The following is a 26064-nucleotide window of genomic DNA, read 5'->3' as shown; positions in this document are numbered from 1 at the left end:
CAAAATTCAACAAGATCTTCAACCAGAGACAGAAAAATCTATCCTTGGAGCCTCCAGCAGTTCCACACTAAACGCAAAGTACTATCAACAAAACCACCCTCAGATGCCATTAAGGAAAAGGAAATCAAATATCATGGATACAAAAGACAGAGAGGTAGCGCAGATAGATGAGGAAAAATCTATGGAGAAAAAATTTAATATATTAGAAACCCTGGAGCTAAATGACAGAGAATTTAAAATAGAAATCCTAAAAATACTCAGAGACATACAAGAAAACACAGAAAGGCAATTTAGGGAGCTCAGAAAACAACTCAACGAACACAAAAAATATATTACCAAGGAAATTGAAACTATAAAAACAAATCAAACAGAGATGAAAAACTCAATTCACGAGCTGAAAAACGAGGTAACAAGCTTAGTTAATAGAAGAGGGCAGATAGAAGGTAGGATTAGTGAAATAGAAGACAAGCAACTTGAGGCACAACAGAGAGAAGAAGAAAGAGACTCAAAAATTTAAAAAAATGAGAAAGCCCTACAGGAATTGTCTGACTCCATCAAAAAGAATAATATAAGAATAATAGGTATATCAGAGGGCAAAGAGAGAGAAAATGGAATGGAGAACATATTCAAACAAATAACAGATGAGAATTTCCCAAGCCTGTGGAAAGAACTAAAGCCTCAAATTCAAGAAGCAAACAGAACTCCGAGTTTTCTTAACCCCAACAAACCTACTCCAAGGCACATCATAATGAAATTGGCAAAAACCAACGACAAAGAAAAAATTCTCAAGGCAGTCAGGGAAAAGAAGAATACAACATATAAAGGAAGGCCCATTAGATTATCATCGGATTTCTCAACAGAAACTCTACAAGCTAGAAGAGAGTGGACCCCAATATTTAAAGTCCTGAAAGAGAGGAACTTTCAGCCAAGAATACTATACCCATCAAAGCTATCCTTCAAATACAAAGGAGAAATGAAAACATTCACAGATACAGAAAAGATGAGAGAATTTATCATCAGAAAACCCCCACTCCAGGAATTACTAAAGGGGGTTTTCCAACCAGATACAAAGAACAAAACAAAACAAAACTCCAAGTAACAGCTCCACCAAGAAAACAATAAAACCAAATTTAAACTGTAACAACAAAAACAAACAAACAAAAAAAGGGGAAATGACGGAAATTAACAGTAGCAAAGGACGATGGAGTACAGAAGTACTCACAAGATAGTGCATTACAATGAACAGGGTAGGAACCTTTTTATTACTTAATGGTAACCACCCTTGAAAAAACCACCACAGAAGCACATGATTTAAAAAAGATAGCAACAGAGGAAAGAAGTATGGAATATAAACAAACAAAAACAAAGGATAAAAAAACAAAAGAGAAGAATCAAACAAGACACAAAACTGACAGAAAGCAATGTATAAAATGGCAATAGGGAACCCACAAGTATAAATAGTTACACTAAATATAAACGGATTAAACTCACCAATAAAAAGGCACAGAGTAGCATAATGGATTAAAAAAGAAAATTCATCTGTATGCTGCCTACAAGAAACTCATCTAAGCAACAAGGATAAAAACAAATTCAAAGTGAAAGGCTGGAAAACAATACTCCAAGCAAATAACATCCAAAAAAAAGCAGGCGTAGCAATACTTATATCTGATAATGCTGACTACAAGACAGCAAAAGTACTCAGAGACAAAAATGGTCATTTCATAATGATTAAGGGGATGCTGAATCAAGAAGACATAACAATTCTTAATATATATGCACCAAACCAAGGAGCACCAAAATATATAAGACAGCTACTTATTGACCTTAAAACAAAAACTGACAAAAATACAATCATACTTGGAGACCTCAATACACCGCTGACGGCTCTAGATCGGTCATCCAGAGAATCAATAAAGATATATTGGCCTTAAACAAAACACTAGAGCACCTGGATATGATAGACATCTACAGGACATTTCATCCCAAAGCGACAGAGTATACATTTTTCTGCAGTGTACACGGATCATTCTCAAGAATTGACCATATGTTGGGCCACAAAAATAACATCAGCAAATTCAGAAAAATCGAAGTTGTACCAAGCATATTTTCTGATCATAAAGCCTTGAGACTAGAATTCAACTGCAAAAAAGAAGAAAAACCCCCCACAAAAATGTGGAAACTAAACAACATACTTTTAAAAAATGAATGGGTTAAAGAAGAAATAAGTGCAGAGATCAAAAGATATATACAGACAAATGAAAATGACAATATAACATATCAGAATCTATGGGATGCAGCAAAAGCAGTGATAAGAGGGAAGTTCATATCACTTCTTGCCTTTATGAACAAACAAGAGAGAGCCCAAGTGAACCACTTAACTTCACACCTTAAGGAACTGGAAAAAGAAGAACAAAGACAACCCAAAACCAGCTGAAGAAAGGAGATAATAAAAATCAGAGCAGAAATAAATGAAATAGAGAACAGAAAAACTATTAATAGAACAAATTAATAGAACAAGGAGCTGGTTCTTTGAAAAGATCAACAAAATTGACAAACTCTTGGCAAGACTTACCAAGGAACAAAGAGAAATGACTCATATAAACAAAATTCAAAATGAAAGAGGAGAAATCACCACGGATATCATAGATATACAAAGAATTATTGTAGAATACTATGAAAAACTTTATGCCACTAAATTCAAAAATCTAGAAGAAAAGGATAAATTCCTAGAACAATATAACCTTCCTAGACTGAGTCAAGAAGAAGCAGAAAACCTAAACAGACCAATTAGTAGGGAAGAAATAGAAAAAACTATTAAAAACCTCCCCAAAAATAAAAGTCCAGGCCCAGACGGTTATACTAGTGAATTTTATCAAACATTCAAAGAAGACTTGGTTCCTATTCTATTCAAAGTCTTCCAAAAAATTGAAGAAGAAGCAATACTTCCAAACACCACATTTTATGAGGCCAACATAACCCTTATACCGAAACTGGGCAAGGATAGCACAAAAAAAGAAAACTACAGACCAATATCTCTAATGAATACAGATGCTAAAATACTAAACAAAATACTAGCAAATCGAATACAACAACATATTAAAAAAAAATACATCATGATCAAGTGGGATTCATCCCAGAATCTCAAGGATGGTTCAACATACGTAAAATGGTAAACATAATACACCATATCAACAAAACAAAAAAACCACATGATCTTATCAATAGATGCAGAAAAGGCATTTGATAAAATACAACACAATTTTATGTTTAAGACTCTCAACAAAATGGGTATAGAAGGAAAATATCTCAACATGATAAAAGGCCATATATGATAAACCATCAGCTAACATCATATTAAATGGCACAAAACTGAAGGTTTTCCCCCTTAAATCAGGAACAAGACAGGGTTGTCCAGCCCTGTGGTGGCGCAGTGGATAAAGCGTCGACCTGGAAATGCTGAGGTCACCGGTTTGAAACCCTGGGCTTGCCTGGTCAAGGCACATATGGGAGTTGATGCTTCCAGCTCCTCCCCCCCTTCTCTCTCTCTGTCTCTCCCTTTCCTCTCTAAAAAAAAATGAATGAAAAAAAAAAACTTTAGACAGGGTTGTCCACTCTCTCCACTCTTATTTAATGTGGTGCTAGAGGTTCTAGCCAGAGCAATCAGACAAGACAAAGAAATAAAAGGCATCCGTATCAGAAAAGAAGTAAAGGTATCACTTTTTGCAGATGACATGATCCTATACATCGAAAACCCCAAAGAATCTACAAAAAAACTACTAGAAACAATAAGCCAATACAGTAAGGTTGCAGGATACAAAATTAACATACAAAAGTCCATAGCCTTTCTATATGCCAACAATGAAACATTAGAGAACGAACTCAAAAAAAAATCCCCTTCACGATTGCAACAAAAAAAATAAAATAAGCCCTGGCCGGTTGGCTTAGTGGTAGAGCGTCGGCCTGGTGTGCAGAAGTCCCAGGTTCGACTCCCGGCCAGGGCACACAGGAGAAGCGCCCATCTGCTTCTCCACCCCTCCCCCTCTCCTTCCTCTCTGTCTCTCTCTTCCCCTCCCGCAGCTGAGGCTCCATTGGAGCAAAGATGGCCCGGGTGCTGGGGATGGCTCCTTGGCCTCTGCCCCAGGCGCTAGAGTGGCTCTGGTCGCAACAGAGTGATGCCCCGGAGGGGCAGAGCATCACCCCCTGGTGGGTAGAGTGTCGCCCCCTGGTGGGCGTACCGGGTGGATCCCGGTTGGGCGCATGCGGGATTCTGTCTGACTGTCTCTCCCCGTTTCCAGCTTCAGAAAAATACAAAAAAAAAAAAACAACATCTAGGAATAAACATAAAGAATGTAAAGGACCTATATAATGAAAACTACAAAGCATTGTTAAGGGAAATCGAAAAAGATACAATGAGATGGAAGAATATTTCTTGTTCTTGGATAGGAAGAATAAATATAATCAAGATGGCCATATTACCCAAAGCAATATACAAATTAATGCAATTCCCATCAAAATTCCAATTACATTTTTTAAAGAAATAGAACAAAAAAATCATCAGATTTATATGGAACTATAAAAAACCCCAAATAGCCAAAGCAATCTTAAAGAAAAAGAATGAAGCTGGGGGCATTACAATACCTGACTTCAAACTATATTATAGGGCCACAACAATCAAAACAGCATGGTATTGGCAGAAAAATAGACACTCAGACCAATGGAACAGAATAGAAAGTCCAGAAATAAAACCACATATATATGGTCAAATAATTTTTGATAAAGGGGCCAACAACACACAATGAAGAAAAGAAAGCCTCTTCAACAAATGGTGCTGGGAAAACTGGAAAGCTACATGCAAAAGATTGAAACTTGACTACAGCTTGTCCCCTTGTACTAAAATTAATTCAAAATGGATCAAAGACCTAAATATAAGACCTGAAACAATAAAGTACATAGAAGAAGACATAGGTTCTAAACTCATGGACCCCTGTTTTAAAGAGTATTTTATGAATTTGACTCCAAAGGCAAGGGAAGTGAAGGCAAAGATAAATGAATGGGACTAAATCAGACTAATAAGTTTTTGCAAGAGAAACTGACAACAAAATAAACAGACAGCCAACTAAATGGGAAATCATATTTTCAAACAACAGCTCAGATAAGGGCCTAATATCCAAAATTTACAAAGAACTCATAAAACTCAACAACAAACAATCCAATAAAAAAATGGGAAGAGGACATGAACAGACACTTCTCCCAGGAAGAAATACAAATGGCCAACAGATATATGAAAAGATGCTCATTTTCATTAGTTATTAGAGAAATGCAAATCAAAACTACAATGAGATATCACCTCACACCTGTTAGATTAGCTATTATCAACAAGACAGGTAATAGCAAGTGTTGGAGAGGCTTCAGAGAAAAAGGAACCCTCATTCACTGTTGGTGGGACTGTAAAGTAGTACAGCCATTATGGAAGAAAGTATGGTGGTTCCTCAAAAAACTGAAAATAGAACTACCTTATGACCCAGCAATCCCTCTACTGGGTATATACCCCCAAAACTCAGAAACATTGATACGTAAAGACACATGTAGCCCCATGTTCATTGCAGCACTGTTCACAGTGGCCAAGACATGAAAGCCCTTCAATAGAAGACTAAAGAAGATGTGGCACATATACACTATGGAATACTACTCAGCCATAAGAAATGATGACATCGGATCATTTATAACAAAATGGTGGGATCTTGATAACATTATACAAAGTGAAATGAGTAAATCAGAAAAAAACAAGAACTACATGATTCCATACACTGGTGGGACATAAAAATGAGACTAAGAGACATTGACAAGAATGTGGTGGTTGGGGGGGGGGAAGGGGGAGGGGGAGGGGCACAAAGAAAACTAGATAGAAGGTGATGGAGGACAATCTGACTTTGGGTGATGGGTATGCAACATAATTGAATAACAAGATAACCTGGACATATTTTCTTTGAACATATGTACCCTGATTTATTGATGTCACCCTAGTAAAATTAATAAAAAAAAATAGACGACACAGAGAAGTTGAATGTTACTGTTCAGAAAAACCAATCCACACAGACTGCGAGCCAAGAAGGCTGGAATGGCTATATTCATAGCAGATCAAGTGGATTCTGAGAGGAAAAGATAAAGGGAGACATTTCCTGAAGATGTCAGTGTTAGTTTATAGGAAGTCGTGACAACCATGAACATGTGGTGCCTAAGAAAACATTCAAAATATGTGAAGCAAAATGGACAGAGTTAAAGGGAGAAATACACAATTCCAGCATCATAGCTGGTGACTCCCTTTCCTTAGCAATTGATAGAAGTAGCAAAAAAAAAAAAAAAAAAAAAGTTAAGAAACAGAAGATCTGACCAGCAATATTAACCACCTTGCTCTACTTGCTCTTTTTAGAAATCACAATCAATGATTGCACAGCATTTGTTCTTTTCAAGCGCACATGGTCTGTTCACAATGACAGATTATGTGTTGCTTCATGAAACACGTCTCCATAAATTTGAAAGGATTGAAGTCATGCAGAGTATATACTCTGACCACAATGAAATTAAATTAGAAATTAATAACAATAAGATAACTAGGAAAACCACAAATATCTGGAAATGAAATGACACACTTTTAAATAATTCACGGGTCATAGGAGAAATCACAAGGGAATTTAGAAAATATTTTAAACAGCACAAGAAAGAGAATGCAACATAAGATTTCTGGGACCCAGCTAGAGCTGGTCTCAGAGGAACATTCATAGCAGTAAATGTTTCTGTGAGAAAAAAAAGAAAGGTCTCGCCCTGGCCGGTTGGCTCAGTGGTAGAGCGTCGGCCTAGCGTGCGGAGGACCCGGGTTCGATTCCCGGCCAGGGCACATAGGAGAAGCGCCCATTTGCTTCTCCACCCCTCCACCGCGCTTTCCTCTCTGTCTCTCTCTTCCCCTCCCGCAGCCAAGGCTCCATTGGAGCAAAGATGGCCTGGGCGCTGGGCATGGCTCTGTGGCCTCTGCCTCAGGCGCTAGAGTGGCTCTGGTCGCAATATGGCGACGCCCAGGATGGGCAGAGCATCGCCCCCTGGTGGGCAGAGCACCGCCCCTGGTGGGCGTGCCGGGTGGATCCCGGTCGGGCGCATGCGGGAGTCTGTCTGACTGTCTCTCCCTGTTTCCAGCTTCAGAAAAATGGAAAAAAAAAAAAAGAAAGGTCTCAAGTTCAGGGACATAAAAGTTCAACTCAGCAAGCCATAAAAATGAAAGGTCAAAGTATGTGGAGAGGAGCCAGGAAGAAGGAGATAATAAAGACAGGAGCGGAAATAAAGAAAAGAAAAAGTCCCCAGATGTGATGGACAGCATGGTGACTCTAGTTAGCCATAAGAAATGTACATGTATGGAATCATGTAGTTCTTGTTTTTTTCTGATTTACTTATTTCACTCCGTATAATGTTATCAAGATCCCACCATTTTGTTGTAAATGATCCGATGTCATCATTTCTTATGGCTGAGTTAGGTGACTTTCAAAGATGACACACTGTATTATTGAGAGTTGGTCTTAAAAGTTCTCATCACAAGGTAAAAAATTGTAGCTATGTGGGTGATGGGTGTTCACTAGGCTGATAGAGGTGACCATGTCCTTTGCAATATAAAGAGACAGAGAATCATTATGTCCTATACCCAAAACCAGCAGAGTTTTACGTCCATTATACCTCCATTAAGAAAAAAAAGACAAAAATAATAAAAATCACCAAGGCAGAAGTTGATTTCCTGAAAACATCAACAAAACCCCGTGCCCTGAGATGGCTGATGAAGAAGAGAGAGAACAAAAGTACATCATCGTAGCCCGACTTAGTAGTTCCATGTGCAGGTTTTCGACTTTACAACGGTGCGACAGTGACTTGCATCCTCATCTTCCCTGGCTGGTGATACGGGGTCCGCTGCACCCTCGTGCTGCTGGGCGGCGGGCGACCCGAGGCTTCCGTCAGCCGTGCCAGCAGGAAGGTGGCCGTCCGTCCTCGGAGGTGTGCCGAGTCACCAGCATTTCTGGGACGTCGTGTTCTGAGCACGTGGAAGGTGGGCTGAGCTGAGCTGCAGTGCTCGTGGGTTAGGTGTGTTACGTGCACGCCCGACTTGACAACATTTTCAGCCTATGATGGGTTTTCCTGAACAAAACTCCACCAGAAGCCGAGGACCATCTCCGTGTCGTACACAAGTATACATGAGCAATGGAGAAACTTAGATGAAATAGATAATTTCTTAAAAAAAACACAAACCCAACAAATGACCAAAAGTGAAACAAGAAAAAGTAGAAAATCTAAATACTCTGTATTGCCTGACCAGGCAGTGGCGCAGTGGATAGAGTGTTGAACTGGGATGCAGAGGACCTAAGTTTGAAACCCCGAGGTCGCCAGCTTGAGTGCAGGCTCATCTGCTTTGAGCAAAGTTCACCAGCTTGAGCCCAAGGTCGCTGGCTCCAACAAGGGGTCACTCGGTCTGCTGTAGCCTCCCCCCCCCCCCCGTCAAGGCACATATGAGAAAGCAATCAATGAACAACTAAGGAGCCACAATGAAGAATTGATGCTTCTCATCTCTCTCCCTTCTTGTCTGTCCCTATCTGTCCCTCTCTCTGACTCTCTCTGTCTCTGCCACAAAAAATAAATAAATAAAAATAAATAAATAAATAAATAAATACTCTGTGTCTAGTAAAAGATTGACATCAATATCCACACTTGTTACAGAGAGACTCCAGGTCCGTGGGTCAAAGGTGAACCTGATCACAGGCTGACCGAGCAGAAGGGCCGAACTTAGGCTCCTTCTGAAACAAAGAACAAAGAAGGGGACCCTCTAAGGCAGTTTGAGGCCAGTACTGAAACCAGACAAGGACAGCAAGAATGTAAACTTCCTGATGAGCTTCCCCATGAACAACAGAGTTCTGACCGTAAATTTACAAGTGAAATCCGGACTCCATGCAGAGGATGAGGCAGCAGGGCACGGTGCTGGCTAGTCAGCAGAGGGCGCTGGAGGCCTAGGCAGTTATACTCGCAGCCTGTGGACAGTCAGCGGTGTGGAGCCCTGCCCGGGCCAATGACCCTTCCTGGCCCCGAGGTGGCCCCTCAGCACCAGTCTCACTCACTCAGTGGCTGGGCACCCGGTGGCCAGGCACTAACCAGGTCCAGCCCTGCAGGACTCCCGCAGAGGAGGCAATGCTGTGTCTGGTGTGCCAGTAATGACTGCAGGGGGCTGCAAGGTGGTGTTCTGTCCAGAGCTGTGTCCTGGCATCTACAGTGTACCTGGATGCTTTATCATCCAGTCCTGTGTGTCCTGGTCACTTAGGGCCAGGGCCAGGACTTGGGGTAGTGTGGTCAATTGTCTTTAAGAAGACCTCTGTGTTCCAGAGTCTAGACTGCGAACCAGGATGTCTGGCCTTGAGCCCCTGTGCAGGGCAGCTGTGTTGGGGGTGCCCCACAGAGGGGCTGTGGTGCTTCCTGGCCCAGCGTGTGGCCGTGAACGCCAAGCCTGTGCCTGCTGTCAGAATCGGTGCTGCAGCCTGAGAAGGCTCCCGCTGAAGGAACCCCAGGGAGCCCCTCCCACTGGACAGGTGGGACGCAGGGACTGCCGTGCCCTGCAGCACTTGGGTCACGGGCTCATAAGCACTGCAGTGTTCGTGTGAGTGCATTTTCTAACAGAAATGCCCAGCAGATCGTAAACACCAGGAACTACTTAGGGGCACTTGTCAGAAAGGGCAGAAGAGATTGCAAAATTAGGATGTGATTATGTGTAGCTAAATCGGGCATTTGTCTCTGAGCGCCTATAGCACCACAGCGAGGTCTGATTCGGAAGCAGTTCCCGGCCCTGGCCGGTTGGCTCAGCGGTAGAGCATCGGCCTGGCGTGCGGGGGACCCGGGTTCGATTCCCAGCCAGGGCACATAGGAGAAGCGCCCATTTGCTTCTCCACCCCCCCCCCCCTGCTCCTTCCTCTCTGTCTCTCTCTTCCCCTCCTGCAGCCAAGGCTCCATTGGAGCAAAGATGGCCCGAGCGCTGGGGATGGCTCCTTGGCCCCTGCCCCAGGCGCTAGAGTGGCTCTGGTCGCGGCAGAGCGACCCCCCGGAGGGGCAGAGCATCGCCCCCTGGTGGGCAGAGCGTCGCCCCCTGGTGGGCGTGCCAGGTGGATCCCAGTCGGGCGCATGCGGGAGTCTGTCTGACTGTCTCTCCCCGTTTCCAGCTTCAGAAAAATACAAAAAAAAAAAAAAAAAAGAAGCAGTTCCCTCGGCCCAACGGTTGTGGTCTGAATGTGTGTCCCGCCCAAGTTCATATGGTGAAGCCTCGACTATGAAGGGATCTGTGGACCCCTGCTATCCTCTGGGACCTGAGCATCAGCCACTGTGGGGGTCGAGCAGGCAGAGACGCCTCTGCGGCCAGTCGCAGTGAAACCCTGACCACACCCTGGCCGCTGCCCTGGGGAGGAACCCTGTGTGGTTCTCCTCCTGGAGGGAGGAGCAGGTGCTGCATGGACCTTCCGCATGAAGGATCCCCCACATGGGTCCTTGTGTCCTGCCCCACAGAGACCCTGAGGCCAACCAGCCCCTGGCCTTCTCCTTGTTCCTGCCTGCCTTGTCTGCTTCTCAGTGCTCAGTGACCGTCCCTGGTGCCGACGACCCTGGTGGAACCGTGTGGGCCCCTCCCTGTGAGTATGATAAACCTCGATCTCAGTTCCTCTTGGGGCCTCAGGCTTTACCACCCCTCATCGGGATCTCAGGGCCCCTCCCCACCAGAGGGGACCCAGGTTGTCTCTTTCCAGACCCGGTCCTGAGACCCCCACGGCAGCAGCCCAGCCCTCTGGTCTCTCACCTTTAGAACACAGAGTTCAGGCAGATGCTATCTGCTCACACCCTGCTCAGGTTAGGCATGCGGGCTGCCCATTCCCAGATGCAGGTAAGGGGGCTGCTACAGGTGGTGGGAAGAGCCATCACTGAATGAGGAGGCCTCCAGGTCATGTTGGAGCAGCAGCTGCTGGGCCCGAGGGTCGGGCAGGGGAATCTCCGGCTCCTGCCTGCCTGGTCCCCCAGGGGAATCCCAGGCGGTGCAGAGAGCAGTGGAAGGGCGGCCCGGTGAGCCCTGAGCTGGCGCCTCCCACCCCGAGTCTGCACACACTGGAGACTGAAGGGGTTGGGGGGGTGTCTTGGCACCATACGCCCCCCCATCCCATATCCGGGTCTGTTTGTACGAAAGGGTGGGACACAGAGGAAGGGGGAGGTAGCAGAAATCTCCAGGCACCTCAAGAGCAAGTGCAAGTCCCAGCATGACCTGTGGGGGTGACTCTCTGCCCCCAGTGCCCAGGGCCCACCAAGCCCAGCAGCACTTGACACCTGGCACCTGACTCGGTTTTAGGGGTATTTTGAAGCCGTCACAGAGGAAAGTTCCAAAATGCTCCACAGCCTCTGTCTCATTCTTCAAAACATCAGGCAACCTTTCAATCACTACGGACCAGGAAGTGCATTTGGAGAGGGATGTTCCAATCCAGGGACCTGGGGCCTCTGGGAGCCCAGACAGGGTCACCAACCCCACCTCTCTGTCCCATGGACCCAGTTACCGCGTGGCAATGGGTCTGCCTGGGTCCGAAAACTATACCACATCGGGAACCCTCCAGGGGAGGTCACCTGAGTGACATGCACAACACAGGGCGTTGTTTCATCTGCCTCAAAATGAGTGCATCTGCCTGACCAGGTGGTGGCACAGTGGATGGAGCTTCGGACTGGGATGCAGAAGACCTAGGTTCAAGACCCCGAGGTCGCCAGCTTGAGCGCGGGCTCATCTGGTTTGAGCAAAAGCCCACCAGCTTGAACCCAAGGTCACTGGCTCCAACAAGGGGTCACTCGGTCTGCTGAAGGCCCGCGGTCAAGGCACATATGAGAAAGCAATCAATGAACAACTAAGGTATTGCAACGTGCAACGAAAAACTAATGACTGATGCTTCTCATCTCTCTCTGTTCCTGTCTGTCTGTCCCTGTCTATCCCTCTCTCTGTCTGTCTGTCTCTGTAAAAAAACAAACAAACAAACAAAAAAACGACTGCTTCTGACGATGACCAGGCACCCGGAAGTGTTGCCGGATGGCCCTTTAAATTCGGAGCCAGACGGAGCTCAGTCCCAGGGGCTGGACCCCCGGCCCCACACATGGGCCACAACCTCATCGTGGGAGCAGCCGCCCCTCACAGGACTGCCTGGGCAGGGTTGTCACAGGGACCCCCAAACAAACTACAACGGCTTATGAGACCCCCTGTGTACCCTGGAGCGTCCTGGCCTGAGGAAGGAACAGGTGCCTGGCTGGAACTGGGGCCCCTTTCCAAAGCCACTGTCAACCCCCCCAAAAGGCCCAGGGCACAGTCACCTTGATACCGGCAACTGCAGCACCTGAGCTGCCTTGGTTCCCCCAGCTGACGAGTGGGTGTCTTAGCTCAGAGACCTGTGAGTAGCTGAGGCCACTCACTGACCCGGTGCCACCGTTTGCACCACGGCCCACCCATGGCGCAAGCTCAGCAGCACCGGCCAGATGCACTGGACCCAGACCAGACTCCAGCTTCCTGTTCACTGCCCGCTCCTGACACCCCCAGACTCGGCTACCTCGTCCTTGGGCCCCGAGTTTCCCCATGAGCCACTGTGTCTAGATTCCCAAAGCAGGGGCAGGGGACACGCACAGGCTCGGGTACCTGAGCAGGGTCTGCTGGGAGTACGGCAGCTGCTCTGCTCCCGGGCACGGTGGGGCCTTCTTGGTCACCTGCTTGTAGATGTTCCTGGCGGTCACAGCGATCCATAGCATGGTGCACAGCGTACAGTAATGCAGCACGAGGCCTACCTGGGGGGTGGGGCAGGGGGACAGGTCAGCCGCAGTGCGTCGGTCCCTGACTGCTCGGACCAGAGCCGCCCTGCCCTCCTTGGCCCCTGTGCCCTCAGGAGGCAGCTCTGTGGTGACAGGAAATGAGGTGGCCCCAGCAGACACAGGACTTCACAGAGACCTCTGAACTCAGGGGAGATGCCTGGGCCACCAAGTTCTGCAGGTGCCCTAACTCAGGGCAGCTCGGCTATCCTGCAGAGGGGCAGTTGGAGAGCCTGCAGGCCTGAGCACTCTGGACTCCTGGGCCTGGTCCACATGAGGCCGGTGACACGGGCATCACTGAGCGGTGTATACACCATCCTACACGTGAGCCTGTGTACACATATCCCCGTGGGGGGCACGGCCTGAGCACAGACCCCGAGCACGCTGGTGGGGATTGCAGCCGCGGTCTCCCGAGTGCCAGCATTTCCAGCACTGTTGATGACAGCAGCGCCTTCGTCTGCTCCCTGCAAGTCAGAGTTGCCCGTTACTGTGGAAACGGGGCCGGGCTCCTCACATATTCACACTCCATCTCCATGCGGGTCTGGAGAACGAGGTTACCTTTGAAGTCATAACCTGACGTTTTGCAGTGGCAAGTAAAGTGTGGCTGTCATTGGAAAGGACATAAATGTTTAAGGAACACAGGTTCTCTGAACGAAGCCCGCATTCAGCCACGACAATGAGACATCAAATGCCGAGTTCAGTTCTTGCTGAGGAAACTCTGTAAAAATCGATGAGAACTTGGTGGTGTGAGAAAAATCCCACAGTGTGTTTAGGGCAGGGGTCAGGAACCTATGGCTCGCCAGATGTGGCTCTTTTGATGACTGCATCTGGCTCGCAGACAAATCTTTAATAAAAAAAATAGTAACGTTAAAAATATACAACATTCTCATGTATTACAATCCATTCATTTCCTACCGCTCATGTTCATGGTTGCGGGTGGCTGGAGCCAATCACAGCTGTCCTCCGGGACAATACCACTTTTATTGGATAATGCTTAACATACACGGGTTGTTGTATGGCTCTCACAAAATTACATTTTAAAATATGTGGCGTTCATGGCTCTCTCAGCCAAAAAGGTTCCCAACCCCTGGTTTAGGGTTTAGGATGGGGTCCCGCATGCGGGTGTGTCCAGTTCTCCTTGGTTTGGCCTCCGTCTGGCTTGAGCTCCATCCCAGGCACATGGCCTCACCCTGCCCGGCCACCTGGGAAGCAGGGATGAACTTGGCAGCAGGAGAAGCAGCAGGAAGGGGGACCATGTCCCCTGGCCTGGAGGAGAGTACAAAGAGGAGGGTGGGGCTGAGCCTCACCCGAAAGCACGTGTGGGGGCGTCTAAAGCGTATAAACAGCAGAGCCCTGTCTCCCAAACCCTGAGTCGGGAAGGACACAGGGATCGGTGACAGGGACTCCGCCCTAGCTTTCAGACAGCTCTCTGCCTCCACCCCGGGGCCGAGGGCGGTGCTGACGCACACGTGAATGTGAGGGCAACGCTGGCCGTCTGTCTGTGTTCGTGATGTTACTTCGTACTTGAACGAGGCACATGGTCATTTTTTGTTGCCATAACAACTGTGTGCTCTTGCTGCCATCCGGAGCTTGGACCACTTCTCATCCATCACTTACCGTCACCCACAGCGACACTGGACGGGACATGAAAGGCTGGCCAGAGGGTCCGGTGTGGGCAGCAGGGCCATGTGTGGCTGTCAGTCAGTGGTCAAGGCAGGGGTCAGCCGGGCTGCTTGTAATGAATTGGCTCGTGTAATTAAGAAGCCTAGGAACGCCCTCGACCTGCAGTCAGCATGCTGGAGACCCAGGAGAGTGACGATGTCATTCCCGTCCGTGTCTGCATCCAAAGATGGGGGACAGCTGTTGCAGCTGATTGGACCAGGGAGCAGCTGGGGGGGAGCTCAGCTTCCCTCGCCTCGCCCCAAACACCATCGCAGAAGCACCCTGCTGTGCTGGGCACGTCCGGGTGCCCTTTGAACCCATCGATGGGACTCATGATGTAGCCATCACCCTGCCTGGGCCTCCTGGTCTCCTTCCCCAGCAGGGAGAGCAAGCCTGGCTTCGCCTTCACTGCGGGTTTGATTTCCCTGAAGCCTTGGGCAGTTGCTGTGTCTATGGCTCCCCACTGGATGGTGGATCCACTCAGCGGGGGAACCGGTGGGTTTGTTCTGAGCGGCGCCCACAGCACCTGCGGCCTATGGTGCATTTTTGTGCATGAATGCATGAAGAATGTCTGATGCCCCTGCCACCTTCTGGAAATGTGGGGAGGTCAGGACAGGGTCACATGGGGCAACTGTCTATCTTGGATGTGACTGTCCACCCTAGAGATGAGAGGGGATGTGAGCTGGTGGGCTGGGCAAGGGGCTGGGAGGACAGGAGGGGCCCCAGGGGGGCCCTGAGATGCAGGGGTAGCTGCAGAGGCTAGGCCTCCTCCTGTTGGCTTCTAGATTGTGGAAGGAACTCTCCTGAGCCCTACCGGGAACTGAAGGGTAGTTTAAATTTTTCCCTTTTCACCCGAGAGGGGCAGGACCGACTCCTCTGTGGCCTCTACACGTGTCTCCATGGCCGGGACTTCATGGCAGCCTATGGGTGACAGCTTCTGCTGCCTGATTACGAGTCTTGGCATCAGTGTCCTGGGATGCTTACCTGGACGGGGCAGCAGGTGGCCTCTCCTCTGCTCTGGACCCACCCCTCTGCAGGCGCCCCTACTCTGGACAAGCACCATTCATGAGACAATGAGCTGCTTGTCAGCATGTCACCGCAGGCCTCGGAGCAAGCTGACCTCAGTGAAACGCTCTTCACATGACTGAACGCTGAGCAAGGTGACTGGACTCACCTGGGTCAGTACCACGGCCACACTGGGCGCTTAACCGCTCCTTTTACGAGAAACACCTGAACAGGAACTCAAATGTGATTTCATACACAAGACAACTGTGGCAGATCTCCCGTTTGACAGGAGAGCTGATGCACCCGGTGGCAGAACGAGGACGCGGGCAGCACTCACCGCCTGGCACAGGATGGGGTACTTGGTGCGGTTGATGCCGCCGGCAAACACCGTGAAGGTCAGGGCTGCATGCAGGCAGAAGTTCAGGAGCGTGTGCCTGCCCTTACGGCTGATCCGGATGGCGCTGAGGAAACGCAGGAACCCGCCCTCAGTGGAGTGGCGTGAGGCCCTTACCCATGTCTGCCCCCATGGGAACCGGGCTGAAGCCCTCCGGGCCAAGGGGTACACCCACGGACCAGAACAAGAAGAGACGGGTGAACCCCACAGAATGCACGCCGAGCGTGCAGCTGGGGTGCCTGGTGTTAAATCCACCAGGAACACAAAGACTGAAGGAATCTTGAACAACCTGGCCATTGACAGCTGAGGGTGCCTGTCCCGTCGTGGAGATGAGGGTGGGGGGAAGAAATTCCTGGTCTCCTGTTCCCAGGACAGAGCTCATCCCTCTCTGAGCAGGTTTCTGGTCCCTTGAGAGGAGGTTGTGACAGTGACTGACTCCACAGGGACCCTATCATCACACCTGTACCTGGGCTCGGACGCTGCCAAGCTGTGAGCACTCCTCACCTCTGGCTACGGCTATGGCAAAGGCTGCCTAGCCCATGCTGACAGCTCTGCCCATGGCCACAGCCTCTCTGTGGCTCTGTGCCCGCCCACGCCTCTCCCCTGAGCATGGTGACGTGCCTGTGCCGTGAGGCGCAGGGCAAGGGCCTGCGACTTGCACTGTGGGATAGACCCTGACCATGGCCAGGACCCCTCTCCACTCTCCCCACGGCATTGCCAGTGATGGAGACACAGCCAGGTCCCCTTCCACTCCCACGCAGAGGTGGCCAGGAAACCATCTCAGTGGAGAGCTGACCAGGCTTCCTTTTCTAGAAAAAAAGGCACAAGACAGACATGCCTTGGTGTCTGTGGGCTGTGCCTACGACCCAAGGACAAGGGCTCTCAAGCACCCAAGCGAACGCTGAGCCATTGGAGGAAGAACTTATTCCCCTGGTATGATGAGAACACGGGCGCCAGGGACAGAACACGCTGGGGGCACGCTGTCCTGACACTCAGCCACCCTTGGCTGCCCCCAGGGCCACTTGGGCTGGGCAGGCTCACGCTGGCTGGTGATGTGTGGAGTACCTTCCAGGGACATCTTGCTCTGCGTGGGTAGGCGGCCCTACTTGGGGGGTGGGCCTTCAGCAGGAAAAGCAGGACACCTGGGGGGTTGAGGGGAAGGGACTCACCTCTGGTGCACGAGGTAGGTGACGATGGAGGCGAGGAGGCAGAGCAGCATGACCGCTGTGCAGGCGTACACCACGGGGTGCAGGAACTCCCCTGGGTGCTGGGGCAGGGACAGGACGGTCTTCAAATCCTGGAAAGAACACAGAGCGGACACACATGCGCAACGTGGCCGGAAACTGCTGTGCAGCAGAGCCACGTGGGCGCTCCTGGAGCCCAGCCCTTCCCTGCCAGTCGCTCGAGGCGTTTTCTGCCTCAGGGACGTCGTGTGCTGTGTTCCAGCAGGCACAGACTCCCCGCCAGCGCCGGGACCAGCAGGCGCAGGCTGGGGCTCACGCCAGTGGAGCTGCGGCCACGCGGGTGCCCACGTGGGGCATCAGCTCCAGGGTGGTCTTGGCTGGCAGTCTTTATCGGGCGCTGACAGCCCTGGGCGGGTCCCCTGGGGACCGAGTCCCATCGCTGCTGCCGTGACAGCAGAAGGACCTCGCATTAAAGTCCCTGGACACCAAGGAGACACCTCACGGTCTGACCACCGTGGGACCTGTTTGACAATGGAGTCCGGACACAGTGCCCGCACCCAGAATAAGAAGATGACCAGACGTGACCGGAGGAGGGGTGCTGTGACACTCCACACCCCAGAGGCTGGACACCTCGGTGGCACCCACACTTCAGTCTGGACTGTCTGCAGCCCAGGGTGTCTGAAGGGCAGGTGGGGACACACACAAAACACTGGTGACTCCTGTTGGGCCATCAGCAGGATGCAGGCCGCACACCAGCTCAAATTCCCACTAAATCGTGAGCTTGGGGAGAGATGTCAGCCTCAAGGTGACAGGGACACTGAGGCTGCAGCGCCCGCACAGGAGACCTGGGGGTCCTGCCTGCCTCAGCTGAGCAGGACGGCCATCCCACGCTGGGCCCCGAGCGAGGGTCAGTGGCCTGCATCCCCTCAAGCCTGGCCCTGGCCATGCTGGTCTTACGCCTGCTGGGCCCTCTGTCCTGCCACAGCAACCTTTGCCTGTGCAAGGACGGGCTTCTGTGACAAGGGACAGGACATCCTGTTAGTGGAGAGGAACCGTTCCACAGGCACGAGGGAGCTGAGCAGGGACAGCGCAGGCCAGCCGGTCCCGGGGGCCAGCCCGCTGACGTCCTGGCCGGTGGGACTCACACACTCTCACCCAGCACCTCAACTTCCAGGGCATCTGCCATCAAGTGACGGCAGGAAGGGGATCCTGGTGGCCCCAGTGTCCTCAGGGTATCTTGCATGTGTCACTGTCAGCAGGTGCCTGCTGCCTGTCTGAGGTGAATCCCTGCAGACGTCACAGAAAAGCCACCTGATGCCAGGTTACCTTCCGCTCACCGCTGCTCCCTCAGCATGGCTGTGGCCGGCAAGTCTAGGAATCAGGTTGGACTGGGTGCAGGCGATGTCCCCAGGTCACTCTTGCCCTGTCATCCTTTTCCTGAGAGTCCATGGCTCCTCCCTCCCATGACAACCACCCAGGGTGGAAGGAGCCGGGTCCTAGCCACAAGTGCAGGCCTCGTGTGCACGCACGTCTCAGCCCCTGTGGTCTGTGTCGGCTCTGTCCCTGACTGCACCAGCGTCCACATCCTCGTGCTGAGTGGCCGCGGTCCACCCTTCTGGGGTCTCAAATCCCCTTGTGCCCTTTCTCGGGGCACTGTCTCTGTGGTATGAATGCCTGGGGCCTTGCACTGCTCCCCTGGAGACCTGGTTTCGTGCTGATGTCAGACCAGGGGACAGGCGCAGGGGTGGAGGTGGAGGGGACAGCTGAGTGCCCTCTGCAGGATCACCCTGGCGCGGTGAATGTCCCCGGGAGACGTGTCAGAGAGCTTCGCGCAAACGCACCTTGTTGGGGTTTATTCACACCCCGGCCCCACATTACACCAAACAGTAAGTCAGGGCGGGGTTTCCTGCCACGTGCTAACATCTTGGAGCGTTGATTCAAGATGCAGAGGTGTTCCGTAAGGATGCGCCTGGCTGGGTTCACAGGCCGGGAGGTCACTCCGCGTAGGCCTTCCTTCTCCTCCGAGGGCCCAGGGGCCGAGGCAGCAAGGGGCCCCGACCCCGGAGCAGCTGCGTCCATGGTGGGTGTGGGGAAGAAGAAACACTCGATTCCCTTTGGCCTCCTATCTTTTTCTTTCTGTAGATCAGTTATCAACAGTGCCTTTCTACATTTTTAGAGGTGACATTTAAAATTCAAAGTAGATAATGCAAAACAGAGGCATATTTATACTTTAAAGTTCACATATGTATAAGTTCCTCTTGGAAGCATGTACCATACAAGTGTTCCGTGAGCAAATCCAGTATGATCGTCAGTATGTGGTCAACACAGCAGGGCTGAGGTCTCTGGACTGGTCATTTCCCTGAGGCCACGGCCCCCGCAGCACCCTTGGGACCAGCACCCGTATGTGGGTGGAGGTGGGATCTCACAGCAGAGAGGCGGGGGAGCTGGGAGGGAAGGGTGCGGGGCCCCCCTCTCAGTTCCCTGGACGGCGAAGCTGTCTCCTCCTCCTGGGGAGCCTGGGTTTCCGTCCTCCCCAGGGGGCCTCCTGTCTCTCGGTGCCCAGGCCTGGTGTGCACTCTCTGTGTCCTGAGGCACAGCTTCCTGTTACTATGTTAGTCGTGTGTCCATTTGGCGTGTTCTGCAAATCAAATACATCAGGATGTTGAGAACACGAGGAAGGGCAGAGGGCCAGTCAGGTCACATGTCACTGTCTGATCAGAATGTCACTCTTCAGCTGAGGGTGACACGTGGTGTAGGGGTGTGTGTCCATGCCTGCGCAGCGAGGTGTCCACAGGCTGGACCTGCCGGTGGGACTCACGGGCATCCTTCCTCGTGGTTCTGAACCAACCGAGGCGGATTCCATTACAGCCAGTGTCCCTCGTCGCCTTTTTAATGATAATTGCATCTTATTGATCTGTCAACCTTCCATCAAAGTGTTCCCGGGGGGAACAGGCAGAGGAAAGAGATAAGTAATTTATTCATTCAGAGCTCAAATTACCCTATTGGACGCTGCATTTACATGTGTGTTACGGTTTCCTTTTGGAACGGGGCATGTGGGCTGCTGGACGTCTGGGAGCTTTTGGGGAGAACTCTGAGCGGCGTCACAGGGATGTTTCTTCCAGACTGGGCGACGCCCGCTTCACCCTGTTCGCGTTGAGGGGACGTATGAGTGGGCGACCCCTCTGTTAGGGGATGAGCTGTGGGAAGCATCAGCGTTTGGCTGAGTCGGGGTAGCGAACACTCACAGGGGCTCTCAAGCATCTGCGGCAGCCGGCACCGGCTCCTGGCGAGGCTGGAGGTGCTGGCACGGGAGGGGGCAGCACCCACTCTTGGCACACGCTGACTGACTCTGGGCGACACAGAGTTGGGAGCACCCTGACTCGCTGAGGTCACCCACAGTGCCCTCCTGTCGGCCTCCTGGGTGCCCTGTCTCCACCCGGTGCCCACCTTAGTCTCTGTGGGGGTTTAACTCCCCTTTTGAATGTGGGCAGTTCTGTGGGGAGAGGTGTGTCTTGAGCACGCTGTGTCTCCATTCCTAGCATAGCTGATGCAGGCCTGACCTTTTGCCCTGTCCTGGCTTTGGGGCCCTGCAGGACATGCTGAGGACAAAGAGCACGTGGGCTCCGCTGGAGTCGGCATGAAGCCCAGCCTGGGCCTCCCCCCAAATTGACCAAGTGGCCTTTGTGCCACCAGAGCCTGCAGGTCAGTGATGGAAGCTCCCCCTCAGCATGACCTGATGTCACAGTGGCTGGAGGTGAGCAGGTGGTTGCACCGGCCAAGCCTGCCTCTCCCTACAGCTGCGTCCTGGCCCAGAGCACAGGGGCTGGGACAGCAGAGCCCCTCAGCCAGGCCACCAACACTGCCCAAAAGGAGACAAAGAAAGCACAGAGGTCTGGACAAGCTTTTGCTCCACTTCCGAAGCCCGTCACTTTGTTCCCTGGGGGAGGAGTGATCCTGCAGCTTGTGCGAGGGTCCCTGAGGATTACAGGGTGAGGAACGAGGACCGAGCACCTGGCACCTGCCTGCGTCTGCACCCCCAGGGCAGCAGCTGGGACAGGAGCACCCACGTTGGCATTGTTTACTAACAGCTGTGAGGAGGATGAGGGAGGTGGTGGCCTGGGCTTCAGGTGCCAGACACGGGCCCCTGAGGGGCAGTACCTGGGTGTCTCGACCCTGTCCAAGCACTGGACAGACAGCTGCCCACTCTGAAAGGAGGTCCAGGCCCAGGGAGCTGCCCAGAGATACTTGGAACTCAGTGCAATTGAGCTTCAGCGTGCGGCATGGAGACATGGGAACCGGAATGTAGCCTGCCAACCACAGGGGTCAGGGAGGCCCACACCCAGCAAGAGCCGCACGAGAGGCCGGGGGTCAGTCAGGGCACAGGCCACCCCACCGGCTGGGCCTTCAGGCCTCCCCCCCAGTGTTCCCGCCCCTCAGGACAAACCCGCCCAGGCATCTGCACCACAGGCTCCGACACACCCAGAAAGCACTCGTGCATGGTGTGTGACCTGCCCGAGATGCTGGGAGTCCTTTGTTCCTGGCAGACACTGTCTCCCATGTGAATGTGACAAAACCCAACATACTGCGGGCACCCAGTTTCTGTGGGCAGGGCTAACTGGCAGTGCTCAGGGCTGGCCTGGCCCGTGGGCGGCCCCGGTCTCTGAAACGGACAGCGACGACAGGTCAGCGATGAGGCAAAGACAGGCAGTGGTCACCGTGCTGGACCTGAAGGGCAGAGCTGGGCCGTGCCTCCTGGAGCACTTCTGAGCTCACCTGTCCTCTGCCAATGACAGATCCCATTTTGCACATGGGCATCGACACCTGAGGAAGGAAAGCTGGGAATAGCACCCCCCCCCCCCCAGGCCACAGCCATGTTGGGTGCGGCATCTGGGGCAACAAGTGAGCCGCTAGGACGCTGGGGGCTGGGCCACGCTGCCCGCCTCCCTGAGGTGCAGCCTGTGCTCAGAACGCGCAACCTCTCAGCTGTCTGAGAGGCAAGTGCCTGGCATCCTCCCAGCCTCCGAGGCGTGGGGCAGCTGTGAGAGAGGCTAGGTTCTGGCAGAAAGCATCTCTCCTGTTTGGACATTTCTAATCAAGAGAAAACGAACAAGTGACTCAGACCAACCACTCCTTACAAAGCAGACAACCAGGTCTGCATTGGGGACACATTGTCGGGCTTGAGCCACGGTAGCTGCCGGCCGCACTGTCCTCCGGCCATCAGCATTCCCTGCACGCGCGCTGCCGGCCGGCCCTCACACACACACACACAATGCATCATTCACTCGGCCGTCAGCCTTCCGGAGTCCACACCGGCAGCAGCCACAGTGAGGCACACATGCATCCCCAGAAAGAGCCCCTCACAGCCCCCCGCGGCTCGCAGCAGCCGTCCCCCTTTGCTGATGAGAGTAACACCCCCATATTTGCTGTACACGCCTCTGGAGCCCACCCACAGCCCCCCCCCCCCCGCGGTCCTGCCAACTTTCTGCAGGGGAAGGATGCCAACCTGGGGACAGGGAAGGTGCCCACAGGCCCTGGATCTGACCGTGGGGGCGCAGGGCGGCCGTCTCCTCCGCGGATGAAATGATTCAACATTGCGGCATACCATCAACTAATTAGTATGATCCTCACCGAGCAGCCAAGCAAGCAGTCCAGAGACGGGTGGCCGCCCCTGCCCCCCAGGCCTCCCGAAGGCAGGAGCAGCATGTGCCAGCTGCCCACTAGCTGACCGTCCGACAACTCACTTTTCCTGCCCGGGGCCTCCATGTGCCGGGTGGCGCCCTCGGCGTGGCCCCCGCCTGGCCCCTGAGGGCGTGGACTCACCATGAGCACTGTGAAGTCACGAGGGGTCGGCAGTGGGTGCAGATAGCGTGGCCGCTGGCCCACTAGGTCGCGCCCTTCTCCTCGCCAGCCTCCATGGCCGTCCAGAAGGTCAAGTCCCAAACAGCAGCCACGGGGTCCAGCCCTGGGCCTCAGGGCGATTCTGGTGGGTCGAGTGAGGGTGGAGAAGCTGCACCCACCTGTGAAGACAGGACCGGTCAGGGCAGGGGAGGGTCTTCCTGCTGCCCCCCCCCCCCCCAGGCAGCCCCAGTACCTCCCATAGTTGCCCCATCTCAGCGGCTCTCAGCCCAGCCAGCACGTGGGCCCCCTGACTCTGGGCTCCATCTGTTAGGGGCGCAGAGGTGCCAGGGGCGACCCGGGCTTGGGAGCCTCAGGGGCCTCGGCCAGACTGCCCTCTGGGGAGCACTGCCTTCCGCACATTTAAAAGCAGCCCGTGCTCACCACCCGAATGGGGAGCCCCACTCACAAAGTGTGCAACACGCCTGTCAGCTCAAGTCAAAGAGAATCAGTGAACCTTGAATTAATCTCCCAGAGAACAGCCAGCCCCCAGCAGGTGGATGTGGCCAGACCTAGGGGCTGGCTGTTCTCTCGCAGAAGAATTTTGGCCGTGGCTCTGTGCCCTCGGCTTAACCCAAAGTTATTTGGAATTTGCATTTCCAGGAGCAGGAATCTCCTCACCCAGGTTGGCGCGGATGCCCAAGAGACGGAGGGAGTGGACTCTGCAGCCAGTGGGGGCTGACCTTGCCTCCCCCACCTCCTCCCCCGGCCTGGAGCCGCCGAGGCTCAGACCCCGAGACACGAAGCCCAACTTCTCACCTATTTTGGCATAAACAGTTGGAGCGGCAACAGCCCGGTGCCTGTTGCCCGGCAGCCTGGGAGAGCTCTGTGAGCCAGGGAGTGGGTCTCCATTCTGAGGGCCGTGCGCCCGGGCTTGCGCGCGGAGTTATCAACAGATTGCAGGGCTGCGGCGGGAGACGAGAGTCGGAGCCAGGACAGGCAGACGTGCAGCGAGCGAGGTTCAGCACGCAGCTCCCAGAACTCGGGTGAGGATGCCAGCCGCCTCTGCGCCTGCTTCCGCGGCGACAGCCAGGGACGAGGACCGGCGGGAAGCAGGAGCCGTAACCATGGGGATGGGGGAGGCGGATGGCGGCGCTGTGGCCGGCTCCCTGCCGCAGGCTGGGAATGGTTCTTCCCGCGCCCATCACGCTGCGGAGCCGATTTAAAGAGACAACCAGCCGGGCTTTGCCTTGGCTCCCAGCAGAGTCGGAGAACTTGTGTGAAAACGTCTCCCTGGAAGGGGGAAGGGGGATTGGGGACTTTGTTTTTAAAGGAGAGCCCTGTCCGTTGAGGGCACCAGAAACAGAAATGTGATCAGGAAATCGGTTTGGGAGGGATTTTCATAGTCCTTGTGTTAAAACATCACGAGTCCAAACGTGCATGCAGACAGAGGTGAACCCACAGAGAGAGTCCATCCCAGTGTGAGTCAGCAGGGTGACCCTGCTGCTGTGCCCAGGGACCAGGCAGAAAGAGTACGAAGCCCCTGCCGCATCTGGGTCCATGTCCCAGCCCCGGACAAAGTGGGCTGAGGAGGCAGCGTGGAGGGAGGAGGTGGGGTCCCCACAAGCTCCCAGGGGTCTGGGCTCAGTTCGTGGGCACCTGGGAGAGGGGCTGGGCACTGTTCCCTTCTGTCTTGAAGGCTGTGACCCTGCTCAGAATTTCCCAGGTCCTTGCTGTCCTTGGACTTTGAGGGGCCTGATTTTCAGGGTGTCATTAAGAATAAAGGAGCTAGAGGGAGGTCCCTGCACTCTGGCCCCTGGCCTCATGGCACTGCCTCCGTGTGGGGTGCTCCAGTTGCTCTTCTGTGGGGCTCTGAGTCCTGGACCTTGGATGAGGGGCGTGAACCCCAGGGGTGAAGTGATTCCAGGTGCCCTGGGAGCTGGGTGTCACCCAGGGAGCTGGGCAAGGGTCACCTGCTTCCTCGGCTTGCTCCCCAGGTCTGCAGGGCAGTCACGAGCTCCCTGGGGGCCCAGACCAGTGGACAACAAGGCCTGGGAGGGAGGCAGGAGGCCCACCCTGAGCTGGGGGATTCTTTCCAACTCCCCCAGGCTGGGGTGGTCCCCATGGTGCTTGTGTCCTAATGCCCTGCCCCCTGGAGCCCCTCCACCAAGACTGCCTGGGTATGGGGTGCAAGGTGGACTCAGGTCAACCCCTCACTGATCTCAGGGGTTCCCAGCCCAGATATGGCAGAAAGACAAGAGGGAAGAGCCCATGGGGGGCCCAGGCCCCAGGACAGCAGGAGGTTTGTGGAGGATGGGGAGGTATTCTGGGGCAGCTGCTCTGGTCTCTGCCTTCAACAGCTGTTCCTTCTGCTCCGTGCACAGCCTGGTGTGCTGTCCCTTTGTCTCTCCCAGGAGTCAGTGACCCATCCTGGGCTCTGAGGAGGGGCTAGACCCAACCAGGACTCCCTAGCCTCACAGAGGGGGCCCTGGAAGAACGCACGGAAGGTCTGTTGGGAGGCGAGGGGCAGCCTGGCTTGGACAGCCCTGGGAAAACCCCTCCCAGCCTGGCCTCAGTCACAGCCAGTGTGCCCTCTGAGGGGCCCCCATGCTGCTGAGGCAAAGCTAAGTTCCAGACTCACTTGGAGTCAGGTGGGAGGCACAAAGGGTCTTGAGGTGCTTTGGGGGGCACTCCGGGGGCCCCAACTGGCAGACCGGCCTGGCTGGCCGCTCACATTCTGACCCTGCAGTTTGCAGTGACCTAGGGGTGGGGCTGGGCAGGGCTGGCTGTGCTGTTGCACGTCGAGGGCTTTCCCAGCAACCGTGTCTATGGCCTCTGGCTTTGTGAGGGGCCTCTGGCCCCTGCCCACTCACAGCTGTCCCACCAACCCCTCCTCTGTCCTGCTCCCAGGTGTCCAGGTCTTGGAGCTGCCACGAGGAGTGTCTGCTCCAGCCCAGGTCTCAGGGACTGGTGGCGGAATCGGGTGTTCAATCTTCTTGCCCAACCTCACAGGCAGGTGGCGCTCTGCACTCAACAGAGAGCAGCATGCCTGTGAGACGGGGAAACTGAGGCACGGAGTGGCTGGATGTCTTGCTGGCTACT

General features: G+C 53.1%; 1 protein-coding gene across 1 annotated transcript in view; it reads right to left on the bottom strand.

Moving 5' to 3' along the window:
- Positions 1-24493, bottom strand: part of ADGRA1 (adhesion G protein-coupled receptor A1) — a 29419-nt gene extending 4926 nt beyond the window's left edge. Inside the window, exons 1-5 of the mRNA XM_066239242.1 lie at positions 23782-24493; positions 22948-23144; positions 17113-17240; positions 15887-16010; positions 12716-12861 (exon numbers count right to left, since the gene is read on the bottom strand). Coding sequence (XP_066095339.1) covers positions 12716-12861; positions 15887-16010; positions 17113-17240; positions 22948-22950 — 401 coding nt within the window. The 5' untranslated portion in view covers positions 22951-23144; positions 23782-24493. The remainder of the gene's footprint in view (positions 1-12715; positions 12862-15886; positions 16011-17112; positions 17241-22947; positions 23145-23781) is intronic.
- Positions 24494-26064: the final 1571 nt, after the last annotated feature.

Source organism: Saccopteryx bilineata, chromosome 7 (assembly GCF_036850765.1).
Source record: "Saccopteryx bilineata isolate mSacBil1 chromosome 7, mSacBil1_pri_phased_curated, whole genome shotgun sequence".
Taxonomy (NCBI): Eukaryota; Metazoa; Chordata; class Mammalia; order Chiroptera; family Emballonuridae; genus Saccopteryx; species Saccopteryx bilineata.
Note: the sequence above shows the minus strand (reverse complement) of the source record. Positions and strands in the feature narration are given on the sequence as shown.